Source organism: Notothenia rossii (genome assembly GCF_949606895.1).
Source record: "Notothenia rossii genome assembly, chromosome: 2".
Taxonomy (NCBI): Eukaryota; Metazoa; Chordata; class Actinopteri; order Perciformes; family Nototheniidae; genus Notothenia; species Notothenia rossii.
In genome coordinates, this window is record NC_136904.1 from 56,236,495 (window position 1) to 56,258,619 (window position 22,125).

The 22,125-nt window shown below is 43.3% G+C and overlaps 1 protein-coding gene across 3 annotated transcripts in view; it reads right to left on the minus strand.

Moving 5' to 3' along the window:
- Window positions 1-277: 277 nt before the first annotated feature.
- The window catches only part of sympk (symplekin), a 40,963-nt gene continuing 19,115 nt past the window's right edge, over window positions 278-22,125 (minus strand). The window contains exons 10-27 of one of the 3 annotated variants that reach the window (XM_079665047.1): window positions 15,471-15,622; window positions 15,236-15,386; window positions 14,655-14,871; window positions 14,410-14,560; window positions 11,699-11,934; window positions 11,194-11,275; window positions 10,993-11,106; window positions 10,608-10,755; window positions 9,643-9,803; window positions 8,933-9,041; window positions 8,680-8,780; window positions 8,455-8,545; window positions 5,208-5,309; window positions 4,723-4,910; window positions 4,089-4,265; window positions 3,890-3,997; window positions 1,199-1,417; window positions 278-638 (exon numbers count right to left, since the gene is read on the minus strand). In XM_079665047.1, coding sequence (XP_079521173.1) covers window positions 450-638; window positions 1,199-1,417; window positions 3,890-3,997; window positions 4,089-4,265; window positions 4,723-4,910; window positions 5,208-5,309; window positions 8,455-8,545; window positions 8,680-8,780; window positions 8,933-9,041; window positions 9,643-9,803; window positions 10,608-10,755; window positions 10,993-11,106; window positions 11,194-11,275; window positions 11,699-11,934; window positions 14,410-14,560; window positions 14,655-14,871; window positions 15,236-15,386; window positions 15,471-15,622 — 2,696 coding nt within the window. In that variant the 3' untranslated portion in view covers window positions 278-449. Of the gene's footprint in view, window positions 639-1,198; window positions 1,418-3,889; window positions 3,998-4,088; window positions 4,266-4,722; window positions 4,911-5,207; window positions 5,310-6,198; window positions 7,255-8,454; window positions 8,546-8,679; window positions 8,781-8,932; window positions 9,042-9,642; window positions 9,804-10,607; window positions 10,756-10,992; window positions 11,107-11,193; window positions 11,276-11,698; window positions 11,935-14,409; window positions 14,561-14,654; window positions 14,872-15,235; window positions 15,387-15,470; window positions 15,623-22,125 lie in introns of those variants that run through there. The other 2 variants (XM_079665048.1, XM_079665049.1) reach the window with 2 other exon arrangements.

The window sequence follows — 22,125 nt, forward strand, 5'->3', positions numbered from 1 at the left end:
GTACACTGTGTAATGTGCGTGTGGGGAGTGTTTCCACTGTAGCGCCCGGTACCTTAATGTGAAACCCTACATGTTTGAGCAGCCTCTATGAAACGCAAGATACCCCACAGCACCCCAAAAGAAAATCTCTGGCGCCGGCACATGACGGTTTTTGTGCCCTCCCACAAAGATCTTATGCACTCTCAGTAGATTGTTCTGGCACCGGGTCTGGTAGAGAGGACATTATTAGCTACACAATTTAAATTAGCAGATCAAAGTAAGTGAAGCAGACAATTGAAGCATTTTATTTCTTTATTTGCCAACGAATCACATTAAAGTATATTGAATTAATATGCACAAATATCTTGATATTTTCTCAAGTACAAAAAGACAAGGAGCTTCTTCTTAACCAGACATCCTGGAAAACATGAGTTTGCAAAGACAGAAATGTGTATGGAGCATGTGTTTTGTCATTCTCCATTTTCGCTGCCTCTCCCAGCCCCAGGCCCTGTGACCTCAGCCTCCCCAGGCTGTTCGGGCCCGTGCAGGTCAGAGGGCTCAGTCTCAGCCTCCATCGGCTCCTCCACTGCTGCTGGTTCAGGGGAGGGGGTCGGAGTTGGCGTTGGCCTCGGGGTCTCGTCTTGTCTTTTCAGCTCCTCCTGTAGAGAAACACGAATAAGCTTAAAAGTCAGTACTTTTGATGTTGTGTTAGACATTCTTATTCTATCGTGGTTTGTAAAATATAGGTGCTCCATTGTAGACGGCTTGTTTCTGATCAAAATGAATGCACTTATAATTTCGGTCAGCATAGAGTAGTTCTTTGTTCATAGAAGTGCACATAAATCCAAAAGCTTTTGTTAGCATTTGCACTCTCATTATGAATTAATGCAAAACTGTTTAGTAGAAACAAACTGTTGCACATCTTTAAAACCAAACTTCTGAATTTAATGGAATGGTTCACCCAAAAATAATTAAATGCATATTAACGTAATGTCATTTATATTTTAAAGAAAATGTCTAAAAACATTAAATTCAATAGTCAATCATTGAATTGAAGAAAAGAAAAAAAAAAATCTTAAGAAAGAATACAAACATTTAATTTTTCAAACTTTAAGTAATTAGAATTGGCCATGACATTTGCAACGGGTGCATCTCTAATGCTAAGGTGTTCCAAACATGTGAAAAGATAAATCAAATGTTTATTGTCAATCTGTACTACCTGGGATACAGTGTCCCCAGCCTCCTCCTGTATCCGTGGAGCAGACTCCTCCTGCTCCATCGGCTCCTCCTCCTCCTGCTGCTGCTGCTGCTGCTGCTCCTGCTGCTGCTGCTGCTGCTGCTGCTGCTTCATGGTGCTCCGCTGCTCCAGCTCTCCCAGGGCTGCAGCAGGAGCCTCTGCTTCCACTGGGACAGAAACCGAGGCAGGAACTGGCTCCATCTGAAAGAAGAGGATACCACAGTGTGTTCATGAGATCTGAGCAGGTATACATATGGAAGTAGTTATTGTAGACATGATAATGTGGCCTAGCTAACAAGTCTGCAGTTTTTGTAAGATGATAGTTTACTCTCTGACTACTATTTGGTCACCTATCAACTCCATTAGTTGCTACAGCAAACAACATTTTTTGTGTGATTTTTATCTACAAATATTACAAGATCTATACTTTTACATAAACTGCAAGACATTTGATATATATACCAATGATCGAGTGTGCCATTAATCAGTAGAACAATAAAACGTTTGAGTAACGGCCCGTCTACACTACAGGCATAAAAAAATCTTGAAGCTGGGCGTGTCTGAAGCGTGGCGATTTTTTGCGAGCAACGCGACCAACAACCAATCACATGAATCTCCCGCCCCCGACATACAAAGCAATAGCAATGTTAAAACGAAGTAAACTGGATATAAAATCCCCAAACAGGCGAAAACCTACCAGTTTCACCCACTGTCTCTACCACCAGGGTGTCCGCGGGGTCTTAAAAAGTATTAAAAGTTGATAAATCAATTTAGCGAAAATTAAGGCTATTAAAAAGTATTAAACGGCATTTTCCAAGGTATTAAGAAGGTTCACAGCAACAATTTACTGAAACGACATGTCGGGAAGCCCCACAAGGCGGCCCCATGCATAGCGCGCCGTAAAATGCTGCTTATTATTTTAAGTTTCGTTGCCTTGCTCCACTCTGTGTTTGTGTGTGTGTGTGTGGGGGGGGGGGGGGGGGGGGGGGGGGGGGGGGGGGGTCATTTTCTGATAACGATGAAAGAGCCCGCCTCCCTCTCCCCACGTCTCCTGCTGCTGCTGGGCTGTCAGAAGAGGGGGAGGAAAAGAGAGGCAGTCACCGTTTATTAAATATTATTATATTATTATACAGAGAACAGAGTCGTTATCAATTTGTTTTAAAGCTCAATAAATAACAAAGAAGACCTCTGACCGGCACTTTCCTAATTTTGTACGGAAGATTTAAACTTTAAAGGACATGTTGACCGGCGGAACATTTTTTTTAAGGAAGCTCTGCCGTACGGTCCCCTCGTTCCTTGGAAGAGGCGGAGAGGTGGGTGTTTTTCATCTGCTGGTGGACTACCTGAGAGATACAGCAGGAGAACACGCCGTCCACCGCGGAGAATAAACAGAAGGGCAACCATGGCAACCATGCTCCGGGGTCTTCTTCGCTGCTTTTGGTGTATTTCGGGCGGCAGCAGCGCCACTTACAGGCCTGACATATGTACTACATCGTTTCCAGCATTTCCAGCGGTCTAGTGGTCTAGTGTGAACGGACACGTTAATGAATCGAAAGCGTGTGCCCAATTTAACCCCTGGGTATTTGTGAGGGTGCTCCTATATGGCATTACCCCGCTGAAGCTCACCAAAGTTTAACATATTTCATAGTTCAAAGTTTTGTCAATTGTTTTGTTTATTGGTCAAATACTGGTTTCTAATGTTTTCTGAGGAATTTTACTGGAATGAAAGAGCACAGAGTACAGAAGCAACAAAGCAGCATACTGCATTAAACCTTCACAGAGAGGTTGAAGTTCATGTGGAAAGGAGGCTTCAGTAGTCTGTCTGCACTCTGTTTAGTTTTACTATCTTACAATCAATATAGTCAATGTGAGGTAAAGTGTGTTGCCAATGTAACCGGTTAGAACTCAAAGTTGCGATGAGGTCTTAAAATGTATGGAAAGGGTCTTAAAAAAGGTCTTAAAAGGTATTAAATTTGACTTCAGGATTCCTGCATATACCCTGACCACCTCCCTGCATGCCTGGTTCCTCCGGTTTGTATCCCGGTAAATAGTTCTGGTCGTAAAGAACCGGGTGATTTGCTACCGTAATATCTCGTTTGGAATATGAGGAAATGAACTGCGGTCTGGCTCTCCCAGCTTGCACACGGTTTGATTGGCTGCGCTTGCACTGGCGGGATTTGCATAAATGGGATTTGATTGGCTGATGCCAAGCATCGAGCCTCAAAAGTTGAACATTGTTGAACATTGTTCAACTTTTGATGCCGATAGATGCTCGTGATGCTTGCAAAGCCATGCCATGCTCCCCACAATGCAGTTCGGCGAAGATTAAAAATCTTCTACGTCACCCCATTCAAGTGAATGGGCGAAGCGTTGAAAGCATTTTTCGATGCCTGTAGTGTAGACGGGCCGTAAGGGTTTGTGGTTATGGAGCATGTACTGTGAATATCCCAAAAAATTCCTACTGAGGTCAAGCACAAGCAAACAACTTATGGGTAAGTTTGACTTTTTTGAGACATTGGTCAAATTGGGTGAAACACCAGCAGTGTTTGTAATATGTGACACCAATTAACGATTCAAGCAAAATCATAATACCTGTCATGGAAAGATCAGAACAGTTTATGGGGGGGAAAGCGTGCAGGCTTTATCGACGATGTGTGTTTCTTTATGGGTTACCTCTTGCTCTACGACAGGCTCTATGACCACCACAGGCTCCACAGGCTTTGGTTCTGGCTTTTTATTTGCTTCCAGTACCGCCATGATGGAGGCAGTTATGTGAGCTTGCTGTTGCACAGAAAAACAGAGGGAGATGGTACATGATGAAATCCAGAGAACAGTAAAGTGTTGGGACTGTTTCAGGGGAAGCAGCTCTGACCTGGTGAGGGGTGAAGGAGAGGACGTGCTGCAGGAGGGGCTCCCTCATCTCTGGGCAGCGCTCAAACACGCTGCTGAGCGGGGCGGCCGGCAGCTGTAGCAGCACGCTGTACGACTGAGGCTTGGTCCTCTGGCAGCACTTCACAAAGCCCTCCCATACCTTAGGATACTTCCACACCTACAGGGGGACACCACAGGATGTTGTGGTAATGGTGGAATATGGGGATTGATATTTATTAGCAGAAAAATACAACTTTATTGGTAATCGTTTCTTAAGTGGCAGAGTCTCTGACACGTCAAACACACAATATCTGTCATAATATTTATGTCTGCCAGTAGGGGTCTGCAATCAAAACAAAAACAAAAAGTCAGAGTTTGGTGTTCTTGTGAAGTAGTTTACACATGTACAACATCGGGGTTTCTCTAATGCTGCGTGAATGCCACTATAAAGACAGCTCAGTTGTTTCTCTGATATTTCAGGATCCAGATGTCTGATGACAAAGGTCCTTTCACTTTTTAAAATATAAGGTTAAAAAATAATCATCCAAAAAAGTAAAAAGAACAGCTTGCTCTGGAAATCAGGAAAAATAATGAGCGTAGAAACTCAGAATATTTGGCTGGAGCTTGGCGCTGACCTGCTTGACGATGAGGCGGGACAGGATGTTCATGACGAAGCCTCCCAGCCTGGGATACATGGTGAGGGACTGGATGACGGTGCGCATGAGCAGCATGGGAAGGGGGCTCTGCTCCATCAGCTGCTGCATCACCACCGCCAAAACCTCCGACGTGTATACGTTTTTCTCCCCGAAGCACAGGTTGGTAGCTGTCGGTCACATGCAAAAAGAGACCGCTCAACTAACCGATGAAAAGGTTTACCACAAAAAATCCATAGAGCTTCTAAAATAGGTCCCTACAATGGCCAACATGCATACAATCTAATTATGAGGTAGTTGTTGCTGTACTCAGATTCTAAAAGCAGGCACTGATGATGTAGTGAATGAAGAAAAATGAATTTAAATAATTATATTCCACAAAACATTGCATTAAAGATGACAGTAACATCAGATTGAAGTACCAACTGCTGTTTGGTTTTGTTTGGATTAAACTCCTAATCACTGACCTTTAATGATAGATTTCATGTCACATTTGGTTGAGTCTATGTTGTGCAAGGCAATCAGCAGGTCTCCCGGGGTCAGAGGGGACACAGATGAACTCCCCTCACCTGAAATAAAACACAGAAGTCAGAATACACCCTCAGATAGAAGCTTCAACAGCAGCTGACAATAGAGCTTATTAATAACGGAATAACTAAATGTAAGGAATAAACAAGAATATTTGATATTATTTGTAATAACATTACTTATTACACAGCTTAGTTGTATACTCGATTCTGATTGGTCAATTCAGGACATGTGACAGGTTGTGAATACAGTAGTAGACCGCTGTTCAGCACTATAATGACCGTCGCTAAGTAGGATCAAGGGAGAGAAAGGAAAAGAGGTTAAAAGACGGAGCAATGGCCGTCAGATAAATGATCAGAAGAGGACAGACAGGAAGTAAACACTAACAGGAACACGGTATGGGCTACAGACAGGAAGTAAACACTAACAGGAACACGGTATGGGCTCTGTAGTGTTTAAGGACTTGTTGGTGGATCAGAAACTGTAAACAGACTGACAGTTAAAGAAAACATCCAACAGCGCTGCCGTAAAGTGTTTGTTGTTGCAGTTCCCTTCAGGCTGATCAAGATCCCTCCGCTTCGCGTCGGGCACTGTGATCACCCTGTCGGGTGTGATTTTCCCCATAATGACCGCCTCGCTGCACATTATCCCTTACATATTCTAGCTATTAGTAGCTACAGGAAATCTAAATGATTAAGTGAAATTAAAGCTGTTGATAAAATGTGTAATTGTGGGAGCAGGGTTCTTAAAAGATAAATGAGCCTCTTGTGCTGATGGTAAATGTTGTTGTCCCTCAGGGGTCAGTACTGGGTTCCTTCTCATCATTTACCTCCCCCTTGGCACTATTGTTGCAGATATTTTACAGCTCGTCAATACTGTGGCGAAGTACAATCAGATTGATCAATCAATAAACTGGTGAAATAAACAGGGTTGTCTTGTTGGTTCTTTATTTGAAGCGCTTCAATGGTACAGGTCTCACAGAGTACAGAGTATTCTGCAAGAGTGCACACAGAGGGAAGTGTGTGTATGAGTTTCATAGGATCTTGACAGTTTAACAACACTTCATCACCTGTCACTGGGCTGAAAAGAGAGATAAGCAAGACCTTTCCAGAGGAACAGAAACTGTGCATTGCTAATATAGGAAAAACAGGAACTTGTTCAAGACAGATGGAAGTGGGGCAAGCAGGAACTTGTTATGGAACAGGGAAGAAACACAGGAACTTGTCCAAGACACTGTGTTTAACGCCCAGACACACTTAAGGTTAAATCACAAGTCTAGCAAGGGACATGAATTGAATACATCATCATGGAACTGCTGCATTTGGTTTTACCATATTAGGTAACATATGAACTTTGCCACTACATTCCCTCCTTTTGATCATACTTTGATCAATCATGAAAATAAAACAAATGACAGGATAGACTGATATGACGTCAATGAATACACCCCATCGGTGGTTTAAGTAAACATGTCACAAACATATCATGGAAAATAGCTGTTTTTTGTGGAGGACAGACTCCAAGACAATGTAAGCATAAGAAGAGGGGATACTGAAATCATAGATTATATTGCAGTGTCAGAATCTGAATCGAACTCGGACACAAACGGGGTTACCATATTAGGTAACATATGAAATTTGCCACTACACTATCCTCCGTCATCATAATGTCAACTTCCATTGTTAGGCCGACGATACACAGGTCTGCATATACACCAAACTCAACACTGCCCTCCCCCCACCTCTCTCAGCACCTGCCACCAGGACCCCAGGAGCTGGATGAGCAGCAACTTGCTGAAACTCAACGGCAGCAAATCAGAGGCCCTGCTCATTGGCACCAAATCAACCCTCTCCAAAGCTCCACCCTCCCTGCCTCCAACCTCATCATTGATGGTTTCATCAAAAGCCAGGGAGCTGTAGTCCTGGACAGCTCCTTGGGGCATGCGTGTGTGTATGCACACTCCAGAAGTTTCCCGTTTCTCAGCTTCTGTGGGCACATAGATGCCATGATGAAGCGTGTAATGCATCCTGGTACGTGTGACTTCAGGCATAGCTCTTTGAGCAGGAGAAACCAGCTTCTGTATAGCAACCACTTAGCAATTTATTGCCTCAATTAGACCCTCCAGAAAAACGCGGGCAAAAATTCTTGATTATGCGGGCTAAATTCCTTGATTATGCGGGCTAAAATCCTTGATTATGCGATTAAATATGAGGAGTTTTATGTGATTTATGCGGTGAAATTGCGGGAAGTTGCGAAATATGCGGAAAGTTGCGAAATATGCTAAATATGCGGGGAAAAAGAATAACAATTTTTTAAAATATTGAGCTGTCTTATTTATTCTCTTTCACACATAACCTGCCACTAACGTTTAACCCTTTTACTATTCAATTAAACACATTCAATGTTTATTTATTGTAAAAGCAATTGGGCTATTTTAATCTCACACACACACACACCCCCCCCCCCCCCAACACACACACACTTCTCCGCCTCATTCTGTTTTAATTTACTCGTTCGTTATCTGACCAGCTTCAATCTTGTAGGCTACTCACTTCGTTTCTTGTAGCCCTCGAAAGGGTTTTGGAGGTTGATGCCTCGGTGAGCGTGAGTCGTTTGGCTTTCTTGTCCGCAGCAGCAGAAAGCATTTTCGAATGTTTGAATGAATCAAAGTGGGTCGTCACCGTCGATTTTCTCTTATGCTCCAACACACAGTTGCACGGGGTGCAGAATAGTTTCCCCCCACTTTTTTTGCCCGGTCTTTAGTAGAAATGTTCGTCGGTAAATGAGATGGATTAGATTTTTTCATCTTGGTGTTTTCTCTATCGTGTGAGCTCCACACGTTCACTCTATACAGTGTTGTTTACATTCTGTGATGCGCGAGCTGATGACGTCACGTCAAGACGAGTTAACTTTTTTTCCCCCTCAATTTTGTGTGGAAAAATGCGGGGATTATGCGGCCTTTTGATAAATATGCGGCATTTTAAAAATCTGCGCCATTTTGCTGATTATGCGGTAAATTCTGCGATCGCAGAATCGCGTTTTTCTGGAGGGTCTACTCAATGCGCTAAATTTAGCATCAACCCCGACATCCATATAAGAAGCTGTCAAAGTGTTCCTTTATTGTGAAAAAAAGAACAGGGAGGCAGGTAAAGACTTTATCCAGGGGAAGACTTAAATGTATCTTACTGTGCTGGGTCCCTAAGAGACGGTTGAACACCTCCTTCACCACAATGGGGTTGAGTTTGATGAGCTTCGGGAGAGCCTGGATTACTTCATTCTATGGGAAAAGTGAAAGACGTCATCACAATGATCACGCGGTGATTGTTTGCTGTATGTGGTGTGATATTTTTTTAAGTATAACTGGTTCCAAATCAGTTTACTAGACTATTGATGCGAGTTGCAGAACTGTACCTTTTCGAGGCCGTTTATGACTGGAATCAGGAAACGTACATCGGGCACTCGTTTGTGGTACAGGTCTCGCACTCTCTCCACCAGCTCTGGAGATGGGGGCACTGCAGGAGAGAAAAGAACAATTATTCTACATGTCTAGACTTTTCCTATCCTGACTTTATCCCACAGTGCTGTTGTTCCGTGTTTGGTTTAATTCTCTATTCATTGACCCTAATTCTCCAGACAGATGTAAGGTGATGTTCAATCTTTTTACCTTTATCGGTCAGAATGTGCAGACAGCGCGTAACTAACGTCTCCGCCCCTTTAGGACAGTTTTCCACCAGCAGCAGCAGCTCGGGCGAGTTCATCCCCATCCCACGGATCTACAACAAGGGTGGAGAAAATGACTCGATGCTATTTTAAAACACCACAACTCAAGAGGAGCATTTGCATCATGTAAATGCATGTTTGTGCAATTTAGTGTTTTCCCTCAGAAGATGTTTTTGTAAACACAAACAGTTCTCCCAAAAATCACGAGTGTGCAGTTTTCATGTCACAGGTTTGAAACTGTAGGGGTGTTCTGGCTTTCTTTGGTCTTAAAAACAGTAAAGCATTTGCACTGTTCACTGAAGTTTGCCATCACCAGTTAAAAATACATGAAGAAATACAGTAGATAAACATCAAGTCCAACAGTCCGGACTCTGCGCTCAGCTTAGTCATGCTGGGATTCTTATTTTTGTCTTGGCACAATCATTTAGTCATTGAGTTTAAATATTACACTTTTCCTTATTGAATAAAAACATTTATAGTGCTTCTATGTTTCTTAGCTGTTTAGAGCGAGTTGTTTGTTTTCACAAATATTGATGAACATTATTATTTATATATAACAATAATTGAAACAAGGTTCTTTAAGAAGACCCAAACACTGGAGCATTCCTCAATGATCAGTGAAAGAGTCAGCTGTGCTGAGAGTGGGAGACTCACAGGCTGCTCAATGGCTCGCAGCACGCTGCGCTTGATGTCAGCGATGGCCTCGGTGTAGACGGACGCCAGCTCGTGGACCAGCCGGTGGTTGAGAGGCAGCAGGGACAGGTAGAGGAAGAGACACTGTCTCACCGTCTCTTCAGTCCAGGGGGCAGCCACCTCTGTCTCAACAAACACATAACAACACTGTGAGAGGACAGGACATTGGGGAAGTACTCTCTGATAACACAGAGAGTTGCAAGCAGCTATTGTCTGAGATCGCATGATGTAGTATTGTTAGATGTGCCAAGAGCAAGGACTGTCTTAGGTAAGACAACTTTTATGTGCGCAGCTCCACTTGCTTGGAACAATCTTCAGCAAGAATTGAAACTGAGCAATTTCATTCCTCTGCACGTTCTTAAAGCTAGGATAAATTAAATTTAGTTGATACTATGGGCACTTGTAAATGTCTATAACTATGTAAATGTATCCTGTAAATATAATGTATGATGTCCTTTATTTTTTTATGTTTCATGTGGAACCTATATGCTGCAGGTCTCCCTTGAAAAAGAGATCTATGATCTCAATGGGACCAATCTGATTAAATAAAGGTTTGAAATGAAATGAAATGAATAATAAAATGGCGCCTTCACAAAACTTTTTGGGAGTTTTACGGGGCGTGGTTTGTATTCCGCCCAGCCAATCAGACATAGGAACCTTTTTCTCCCACGAAAGTACCTGCTCTCTAGCAGGGACGGAAAAGGGGGTAAAAAAGGTTTTGATGAACTAATTTTAGTTCCGGCTTTTTTTGGTGTGAACACGGCATTTCGGAACTATATCGGAACTAAAGTGGGAAAAGTACCGCGGTGTGAACGCGGCTATACAGTCTAACAAAACTGCAGTCTGAGGTCAAAAGGTTTTGAAAACATGAAGTCCGTTACAGCTATGAGCAGTACTACTGGGATCATACTGAACATTCTTCTCACCCGTGTCATTGTCAGCCCCAAAGAGCAGAGATGGAGGGTTTGGATGGACCAGAAGCTGCATGTAGTTCAGGGCAAACTTCTCAATGTAGTCCCTCAGCTGATCCTTCTCATACATACGCTTCAGAAAAGCCAGGGCAGTGGTTCGCACCTAAAGATAAAACAGCCTTTGAAAAATATATAAATAAATTGCTCCTGTGGGTATTGTCCACAGTATTCAATGTATAACATGTCTAATATATGTAATATAATGTAATGTAAAGCGCTTTGAGCACTTTGAAAAGCTACAAAATAAATACAAGGAATTAGTCCTTATTAATATTATCACAGGGACAAACTAACTGTGGACATGTGATTTACACAAGATCCAGACAAGTGATGTTATCACCTTCTCTTTTTCATGTGAGCTGAGATCCAGCAGGACGTGCAGATACTGGAACTGCCGTGAGGGCCGTTTGACAATCAGCTCCTTCAGAGTGGTCATGCCTAAGTAGACCCGAGACTGAAACAAAGGTTACAACACACAGTTGAGCAGACATACAGGGGGCTCACTCTGTACGAGAAGCTACGTCCGCATCACGTCACTTACCTCGTCCTCACAGTACCGCCGGATTACTTCCAACGCTGACTCCGTTATAAGGGGAGCCTCCAGTACCAGCTTGGTGAAGAGTCTGGGAGAAACAGAATATTTGAAAAATTGAAACATGTTTCACTTTTGGCTGTAGGTAGGTTTACACATACGAATCATTTGCGTATCATTTAGTGTAAATGGTGCATACAAAGACACAGGAACAATACTTCATTTTTTTCTAAATAAATATACAATACAAATTGTACTATTTTTTAAACTATGTTAAAGACTTTGGAAACAAATTAAAAAAGAAAATATTTTCACAAAATATGTGAGAAAGTAACAGCATAAGCACTCTTCTGCAGTGCTCATGAGGCAGACACATCTACGGCTAATAGATTCATAAAGCTCATAGTTAGGGCAGGCTCAGTCAGGGGACTGACAGACTTTCACCTCTGTTCTCCTACTCATAAATGGATGTTACTAACTCAGCGTGGGGGAATCATCAAGTGTCTTGTCTCACCCATCCCTCTGCTCGGGTTTCTCCTGCAGGCCGGACAGCAGGGTGTAGAGGCAGTGGTCGTAGCTGTCCAGCAGCCCGGTTGGCAGGTGGCTGAGGTAAGTGTTGTACTCTTGGTAGAGGAGAGAAAAAGCCAGGTCACTCCTGGTCCTGATGTCCTCCAGGACAAATTTCAGCACGTCTTCTTTCATCGTCCCTTCAAACTGTGTTACAAGCTTGGAGAGGAGCTTCACTCGGACCTGCCAAACAGATTTACTGTGGTTATCCTCTAAAAACAGGCAGTTGCCCTGTGCTTATTTGGATATTTGTGGTGGGGTTGTATGAGGTACTTCTCTATAGACAGTACATGGCGGTGGATTACAGCGCCATTCTGGAAAAACAGACACGAGTAACAGCAGGAAGGGAAGGCACGTTTTAGCCTTCTAATATATGTCACCTTTCTATCAGACAGCCCCACCCAGCAAGGAAATTAAGTTAGTTAGTTTGTTACTTTGGTGAATACGAACTATTCAAAGACTCACAAAAACACCAACTAACCGATTGAGGCAGCTGTAGACCAGAAACCCCTGTATTACCGTTTTTGTTAATGGAGTCTGGTAGCTTTGATGAGGAGAGATAATGTAAGGTAAAGCTGTGAAAATATTCTTAAACAAAATAGCATACACTGAATTTGATGAAGATGGCACCGTGGATGGCTGCCGTGTCTCTAGCTTCTCTCTAAGCTTTTATTTCAGTGTTTGCTCGTCGGTGTGTATTTTTAACTTTTTTCACAACATGCGAGCCGACCAAGCCAACTCTGCCATACATATGGTAGAGAGGAACTACTACGCATCAGCAACTTGGTGGACAGCAGTCTATCACCGAGACCCTCCCTCCATGGAGGGCCTCTACTCCCAGCGGCTCAGGAAGAAAGCCCTCAGGATTACAAAAGACCCCCAGCCACAAACTGTTCAGTCTGCTGCCGCCTGGCAGGCGTTACCGCAGGACTAATACCACCAGACTCAGACAGTTTCATCCCACAGGCAATAAGACTGCTAAACACCTGAGCTCTGTTAAGTGCCTCCATAACCCAAAGTATTCATCTGTTTGCATCTTAGAATTTATTAATCTATATAGTTATCACTGTAATAAACAGAAATTAAATTTCATCCTACTGTACAATATTTAATTTTACATTCCGTTTTTGTATACATCATGTTCTATTTACGTGTATAGAGTTCTTGCATTATTGTTTATGTATTTTATTTTATTTTATTTTTATTTATTGTTTTATGTTATATAACTATGTTGCATTGTTGGAGGAGCTCGGGAGATAAGATTTTCCTTGCCATTTCTACACTTACGTTCATATGTAGGGATGGGTATCGTTAGGATTTTATCGATACCGATTTTTCGATATTCTTATTGATACTTTTCAATAATTTGGTGCTCAAAATTATAGACATGAATACAAGATGTGAAGATTAAACAGTAATTGTATTGTAATTTTCTTGCAGAAATAACTGTATAACTTATACATTAGCTTCTCAGAAGCAGACACAAATAAATAAAATAACTTAAAGGGGCCCGGCTCGCCCTGTCATGCTTTTTGGGGTTTTCCCTCAGACAGAGAAAGAAAAGAGGCATTTAAAAAAAAAAAATGTTAACATTTGTAAATCAGTTACATCTTCATCCAGACATTTCAAACTGACAACCTAGTCATAAGTCATAAGGGATCCTTAAAACATTGTCCTACAATGACATCAAGCAAAACTGTGATGAAGAAATTGGTCAAAAGGCTAAGATGGCAAAAAGATAAAGGCGAGTACGTATATTATTCTGGATTGTACTTTTAAATAATCACAAAATAAATCATGGGCTGAACTGAAACACGTCGTAATGTGTCTGAAGGTTTAAACATAGAACAAAGTATTTGAGCTTAAAATATGTCAATTCCTAGTAAACGACCAACAATTGCTGAACCATACATTGAAACGTTGACCTTTAACAACATTTAAATGCAGTTTTCCAATTCACAATGACATCTGTAAGTTTAACTGGCTTATAAAGCATTCAATGAAAGGCCACATTATCATAGGTGTGTAGGAGCTCACATTAATACACTGTCAGTGTTAATAAACTAAAAAAAGACAAGGCGATGTGCCTGCAAGACTTCACTCAGGTAAACAAAACATATTACCCGTGCGCAGCAGCTAACCTGCCTGCGAGCCTTCACTCAGGTCACATTTACACACGGCGCAACTGAAGTCCGCTAGCACTATTAGCACTAGCAGTATCGCTAGCAGCCACATTGTCAAATACGTGTTGCACCGTTTTAGATTCAATGAGTGTTTCGTTTGCAAATGCTTCATTATGTTGCTTGTGTTACCCCCTTTACAAGCAACTAATTGAGTACATAGATTGCACCTTGCACTATCGCAATTGACAGGTACCGGTATTGACTTAGTTCCGGTTCTCGATAACCATCCCTATTCATATGACATTAACCTTTGAATCTTGAATATTTTTTAGGTGTCTTCAATAAGTTCCCAAAGCAGTTGACTGATTTCCTTCCTGCTTGTATTCTTTTTGTTCTCTTCTGCCTATCTACTGTACACTGACTGAAGTAGTTCATGCAACCCCACTTTCAAACAATCCACAATCCATTTAATAAACCTCAAGTGCAAATCAATCATCGTAAAGGAAATGAGGAATGAAGCGGGGTGTTTACTTACATGTGACATGCCGCTTTGAGCGATGGCCTTCTCTGAATGCAGGATGCGATTGACGGCTCTGGAGGTTAACTTTTCGATCTGTGTGTCAGATAAAGGCTGGACCACATCTGACAATCGAAACACTTTTTTTCTTCCACTCGCCCCCGTCATTCTGAAACAGAACAAATTCACGCAGGGTCATAAGACGGACCTGCACAAAGAGGAAGCTGATAATACTTCTGCCCTTGATGTGGGCCAGGACTCACTTGGTTTGAGCCGTAGGAACGATGGGTTCAGGGAGCCTCTTGACTGTGGCGGGGGCCTCTGCAGGAACCTTTTCTTTTTCGTAACCCCCCACCACAGAGATGGCCTGTCCCACCATCACAGCAGGAAGTTTGCGCTTGATGAGCAGGTCTTTGGATCCAGCTTCATCCTCGTTGTCTTTGCCTGCATCATCTTCTCTGGCTTTGCACTGCTCCAGTCCTAAGAGATAAATTTTTTTTATACATTTTTCAAAGGCGGGTATTTTTGGCTGATACCAATATTAATACATTTTTAAAAACACCAATCAAATACAATATTTTAGCGTATACTATATGACATTTAAATAGACATATTCATACACTAACAAAGGGTTTTATAACTTATTTATAGAGCTGACAATAACTTTTGAAGAGTTTTTAAATAAACATAAAAAAATATATAACATTTGAATAAGTTAAGATGAAGCAAGAAAGTAGAGTAGCATTTTAGAAAATGTCAATCTATCTCTTTAAGTTGAAAAACTACTCAAAACAGAACGGCGAAATGTTAAGGCCCCCTCCTGCTGACTGTCTCTGTTGCTAACCTGGACCGATGCCAGCTGCAGTCATCTGCGTGGCCATCAGCCGGGCCAGATGTTTGATCTGGGCGTCGGTGCCCGCTGACTCCACAGGTGTGTATGTGGCCTGGAAGGAGGCCGGCATGATGTCTGGCAGATACACCATGCTGATGAGCACCTAAACAACCAGACAGATATGAGATGAAGAGTCACACAGTCAGTAAGGAAGGGACAAACAGAAATAAGAGAACAGGCTGCTCACCAGGTTGGCTACGTTCTCAGGGGACAGCAGCGGGTGCAGGAACTCCGCAGTCAGGTCAATGGCAGACTGGGCCCCTGGAACCGCAGCTTGTTTAGGGAGCGAAAGAGGGGCCGGCTCCTCTTTGTCCTCATCATCTTCAATCAGTGCTGGCTCTGAACACAAAAACACAAACCACAGAAATATTGCTGTTTAGAATTCTCTGCAGGCATCCAACACTTTCAAGACAAGCTCAAATTCCTCAGGTCTAATAAACAGAAAAATGTAAATAATGCATAGATATAACCTGAGCAGGTCAAATATGTATTATTTATGTTCAACCAACTACTGTCAATGCCAGTCCCACAGTGTTGCCAAGTGGGCGACTTTATCGCTTTTCAGACCCACTCAGGGACTCTATTTTAAAAATGGGTTGTAACAAGAAATGTAGCAAATTATTGAGACCATCAGGAAAAAAGCTGAATAATTGCCATGCATGGTGCTCAGAGTAAAGGCATTAAGCGGCTCTCTACCAGCAGCGCGGGCAGACAGGAAAAGGCTGGAAGTTATAATAATAATAATAAGAATAGCTTGGATTTATATAGTGCCTTTCATGAGACCCAAGGTCGCTTTACAAAGAAGAACAGGGGCAAAGCAAACATAACAAAAACAAAAGGCAGTCAGACAACCAGTCAGATAGACAAGGACCAGGCGCCAGGAGGTCCTGATGGATGGCCTCGACTTTCGCCTGCAAGAAGTCGAGGACTTATACACTTTAATGTCAGTGTTTCCCCTATATACATTCAGCAGCGGCGCTGCCAGGCAGGTACCAAAAAAAAAAAAACCTCCAGGTCCACTGCAACTCTTACTACTTTTAAATCCAGACTGAAGACTTATCTTTTTGCCGCTGCTTTTAATTGAAACTGAGCTGTTGTGTTTTGTTTTTGGTTAATGAACATTTGGGGCTAGTTACCCCAGGGAATCTTTAGAGGTTTCTCAATACTCTAATTTCCCCTCCTCGACTCCTCCGGTAGTGACCCGGAAATGGATTTCAGCACGCCATGTTGAAGGAGATCTCATTTCTCTAAATGCCCATCGAGGACCGAGCATCGAGGAGGCTCTCTGGAGGAGCTCTAACCGAGGAGACACTGATGGTTCCTCCACGGTTCCTCCGCGGATGCATTTCCGGGAAGCGGGAGGACCGGGGGGTTTCCTGATGGCCTGGCCTGTTAAGTGGCCTGCCTCACACAGGGTGTCTTAGGCTAAGACCCCACGAGGACGAAGTGGGTTGTATCCGCATAGTTTCTCTTGCGTATAGCCCTTTCATTTACACAAGGCCGTAACAAAACGATAGAAACGGACCCCGCAAACAATAACGGGTCCCAAGGTGGATACATCTGCAAATTGAATGCTCTGGGGGGGGCAAATGGCTCTGTGCAGGGGTGGCGCCAGGGGGTTGCTGGCAGTTGCTATAGCAACTCCAGGAATTGGCCTAGCAACGGCTTAGCAACCCCATTGTTTTGTAATGAAAAAAATGTATCTATATATATTTACACATTCTCGCGAGATCTTTCTGGGGTCTTTGTAAGTTAAAGCGCGAATTCTCAGTATGTGAAGTGAACACACAGATCGAAAATGGAAACATTTCTAACAAGCCAGCGAAAATGACCGCGATCTCAAACGGAGCCGGTCCAGCCGGACAACCCTACTATCCACAAGGATCCCGATGTTACTATTACTAATGATAACCGGGAGGATTGGGACCACGAAGAACAGGTGCCCCCGGCCCCGCCAACTGACCCACTGCCCCCGCAGCAGCAGGAACAGCTAGCTGCTACGGCGAGCTGCAGTGGAACCAGAGGAGCTAGCGCTGCTCCCCGACCCCTCCACACCGTAATTGACATCAGCCAGTCAACCTCTGATGGACCAAGACGTCCCATGCTTAGAAAATACCCGACCAAGAAGTACGGACTGCAAATGCTGTCATTCAATCGCCGATGGTACGAGCAATACACTTGGCTCGAGTACTCAGTGACTATGGACGGTGTATTTTGTTTTGCCTGCAGGCATTTTGCTCACGAAGGACGCCGGTTCCATAAAGAAACCGCCTTTACCCATGACGGATTTAGCACCTGGGTTAAAGATACGCAGTCATTCCTTACACATGATGTGAGCAGTGGACATAAATGTGCCATGGATGCATGGTCTGAATTTAAAGTAAGGAAAGAGAGTGGCTCAAAAATCAGCAACGCACTCAGCGAGGGACATTCAAAAACTGTATGTGAAAACAGGGAATATATGCGGGCAGTTGTGGAAGCATTGCGTTACACTGCGTGTCAAACCATTGCACTATGGGGGAATAGGGAGAGTGAAGCAGCCAACAGGGGGAACTTCATCGAACCTTTAGACCTGATTGGCAAGTTTGACAAAACTGTGGAGAAAAAAAAAATCTGACAATCCAAGAAATGCAAAGTACACACACCACGACATACAAGATGAGCTAATTGAGCTGATATCAAATATGGTCAGGGATCAAATCAGTGGGGAAGTACAGGAAGCTGGAGTGTTTGCACTGATGGTGGATGAGAGCAAAGACGTGAGTAAAAAGGAGCAGGTGTCTGTGGCAGTGCGGTATATACATGACGATGGCATAAAGGAGGAGTTCCTTCACTTCACCCCAGCTGATGGACTAAACGCAGATTCACTTTTGACAACGATCAAACAGACGCTCAGTAAATGCAACATTGATCACAACATGTGCATTGGCCAATGCTAAGACGGTGCCGCTGTCATGTCGGGGTGTAATAACGGTGTGCAGGAGAGATTTCAGAAGGAGGTGCCACAGGCCCTTTTGTACATTGCCATGCCCTCCGGCTAAATTTAGTTTTAGTTGACTGTGTCAAGAATGTAAGACCAGCAGGGGATTTTTTTGAAGTTGTGCAGATGCTGTATAATTTCTTTTCTGGCTCTGTTGTGCACAACATTTTCCATACAAAACAAAAGGAACTTGAACCAAAAGAAAAAAGCCAGTTGAACTAAAAAAGCTGTCAGACACTAGATGGGCTTGTCAGTATTCAGCACTGTGGGCCATTCAGAAAGCCCTGCCAGCTATCTGTGCCACACTCGATGAGGTCATCACGCAGTCAAACGCTCGCGGGAATACAGAAGCCAGAGCAGTGAAGGCACTGATAGACGGTCAGTTTGCTGTGCAACTCGCTCTATTTGAGGATATGTTTCGAGCCACCAAATTCTTGTCCGACCATTTACAGTCCCCAGATCTGCAACTGGCCTCTGCTACGGATCTTGTTGAGTCGGTAATTACATCCCTCTCCGAAAAGAGAAAATGAAAAATCATGGGAGGAAATTTTGGACAAAGCACACGCCCTCTCCACCAAGACTGGCATCCCCGTCAAGTTGAGACAAGAGCGACGCCAGACTTAGCCTGCATGCCACCTACAGGAGTTGTAGTTGATGCTCCAACAGGAAAACTTCCACCTCTCACCTCCTCTGATGACATCCGCAAGCACTGCTACTACCCTGTCATTGATAGACTTGTCAATTAAATGAAAAGGCGGTTTTCGTCTGAATCTTGTGGCTTGCTGCAGGGCACGTCTGCCTTAAATCCAACTCACAAGTCATTCCTTGAGCTGGAGCACCTATCACCTATGGCCCAGTATTATGGGGTAAAAACGGACAACCTGTCTGCAGAACTGCACCAAGTTCGACGGCTCCTTGACCGAAAAAAGCAGCAGCAGCAGGGACAAACTGTGAAAACCACGCACAAATTTCTCTCCCTTCTCCGGCCTTACAAGGACGCATTTATAGATTTGCACAGACTTTTGTGTATATCGGTCACACTGCCTGTCACGTCTGCAAACTGCGAACGCAGCTTTTCTTGTTTACGGCGTGTGAAAAACTACATGAGGAGCAACAGCGGGGACTTGAGGAATAGCAATTTGGCTTTGCTGTCCATCAATGCAGAACGAGCAAGAGCCCTGGATGTGCAGTAGGTAATAGACACGTTTGCTTTGAACCACAACAACAGACGCATTGTCCTGCTGTAACAGATGTGACCCATTGGTGAGTGGCTCTGCCCCCCTCCGTGTGTGTGTGTGTGTGTGTGTGTGTGTGTGTGTGTGTTTGTTATCAGATGTGCACAGTTTAGTACATTTATTACATTGTAAAGTTAAGTTATATAGGCAATGTTGTTTGTGGGAGTTACACCTTCCAGGTGTGTGTGCCTTTTCCGGTGTGTGCAGGCAGGGAGTACGAGACGCTAGGAGTTGTGTTCGAGTGTGGGGAAAAGTGTTATTCTATTGATTGGTTCTGTAAATAAAGAGAACGTTTTCGACATTGAAGGCTAGAGTGATCTGTGATCTTGAATAGCGGTGAACGCTACAATATGAACAGGCTCGTGCTTGGCCCACTGGTATTGTTTGTTTATTTATTTAGAAAAATTAACTAGCAACGCCGTGCTGTCATATAGCAACTGCTAAGCTACTGCAGCAAAAAAATCCTGGCGCCGACCATGGCTCTGTGTAATCGGCTCTATACGATCATTTTCTGATAACGATGAAATAGCCCCGCCTCCCCTCCCCCCCCTCGTCTACCTCTCCCCACGTCTCCTGCTCAGAGATCAGCTGCTGGGCTGTCAGAAGAGGGGGAGGAAAAGAAGCTCCGTTTATTATTCTTATATTATTATACAGAGTTGTTATCAATTTGTTATAAATTAATACATAACAAAGAAGACCTCTGACTGGCACTTTTCTAATTTTGTACGGAAGATTTAAACTTTAACGGACATGTTGTGGAGTATTATTTGAATTATTTGAAGGATTAAAGTAACGTGTTATGGCAGGAAAGTTCAATCTGGTATATTCATTTTAATGTCACCTTATATAGAATGTGTGTTAAACTTGTGATTTCTGCATTGAGTGACTTCTGCCTAGCAGATACCAAGAAGAGGCCCCCAGGGTCTCTGTTAATTATCAATAGTCCTTGCAATCAACAGGGGAATTCCCGGATACATTTTCAGATATAAGGCAGTTAAAGTCTTGTAGAATTAATGTTTATCTCCTACACATCCTGCAGGCCTTGAGACTTGGGTCACCCAGCAGTAAACAAGATAAACGTCCTTTTGAGCTTATCAATTAAATGTATTAATTCCTAGTAAGCTGACTTTGGGGTGAAGGGAAGTTCAGGGAAGCCATTAAGCCACAAGAACAATTAACTTATGTTGGGTGATTCGGTGACTGTCATGGGACGATGGCGTTTGGATATTTACAAATATGGCTTTCATAAAGAAAAACAGGTGACTGTTGTGTGATAAGATACATGATACGATGTTTGTGTGTGTTGAAGATGTTTAGGGGGAATGAGTATGTGTCCTGTCAAAGAGTCCTCTGTCATGACTCCAAATCATTGATTGGGGGATCTGCCTGAGGGCAGAGGGACAGAAACACACACACGCGCGCACAGAAGCAACAGATGGAATCAACAAACTGACTTACTACCTGGGATCCCGCCCAGAAGGGAAACCGACCAATGGAACACTGCCAACTCACTGTCTAGCTCGCTCAGAAGGGAACTCTGTGTATAAATGTTGTGATCATTTTGAAGATCAGCGCTCTTGTTTCTGACTGGTCGTTCCTGAGACGTGTCTCACACGGTGGTAGAACCTGAGCCCGGACTACTCTGCAGAGTGCTTCGTGATTCGGTGATGTATTTGTATGTTTGCACCATTAAAGCAGATTATTGTTTAACCCTTATCCTGGCTGCTTTGAATTTTTCCTTCTTTTGAGAACCCGCTCATATAATAACGGCGCGGAGCAGAGATTCTGCCCCAACAAATGGTGTTTCCCCGACGTGGTGACGTCATGAGTAGGGTTTTTGAGAGGAAAATCAGCAGCCAGCGGACGAATCGTCCGGAGAAGAGGCCTAGAATAATCTCTGACAACTAAAACGAGGATCCTACAATTGAAAGGTGAGCAGACAAGCCTGTTTCTATCGAAGGTCTGTAATTGGCTAAACTAAAAATTTTAGAGTTGTCAGAGACATATTCCGGTGTCATAGTTGTTGTGGTGGAATATACAAATACATATTTTAGATAGGTAGGAAAGTTATATAACATAAAAGTGAATCAACGAGGTATGTAAGACGAAGGTGAAAGGCCCCGTACTTTTTTCAGAAAGGAGACGGCTGAAGACTCGTTGGGGGATGTTCAGTGCCCGTTTTCAGACGGCATCCGGAACAAATCTGAATAATAATTCTTAGGTTCATAGGAATCGAAGTTGAGTTATAAGTAAATCCAAAGGAGAGTAATGCAACAAAAAACAATTTTGAAGTGACAGGACCTCATTAATCCTTTGTTCTGTGGGGGTTGAATCTATAAAGCCGCTTAAGACCTTCCTTTTTGATAAAGCTTATAGTTAGGGCTGATTAGATTCAGCCCCTAGTTTTGCTGATATAGGCTTAGTTTGTCGGGGGACATCTTACTTCTTCCTTCTCTCTGTCTATACCTGTGTACTCTCATGTTCCGATTAACCCAGCTTCCCCAAATGTCTTTCTTTTTGGTGTCTATATACGCCGGGATCCGGAGTCATGGATGATCCTGCGGTCCTGTGTCATGGATTGCGAGTCCTGGATCTTGAGTCGTGGCTGTGGTCCTGGATCATAAGTC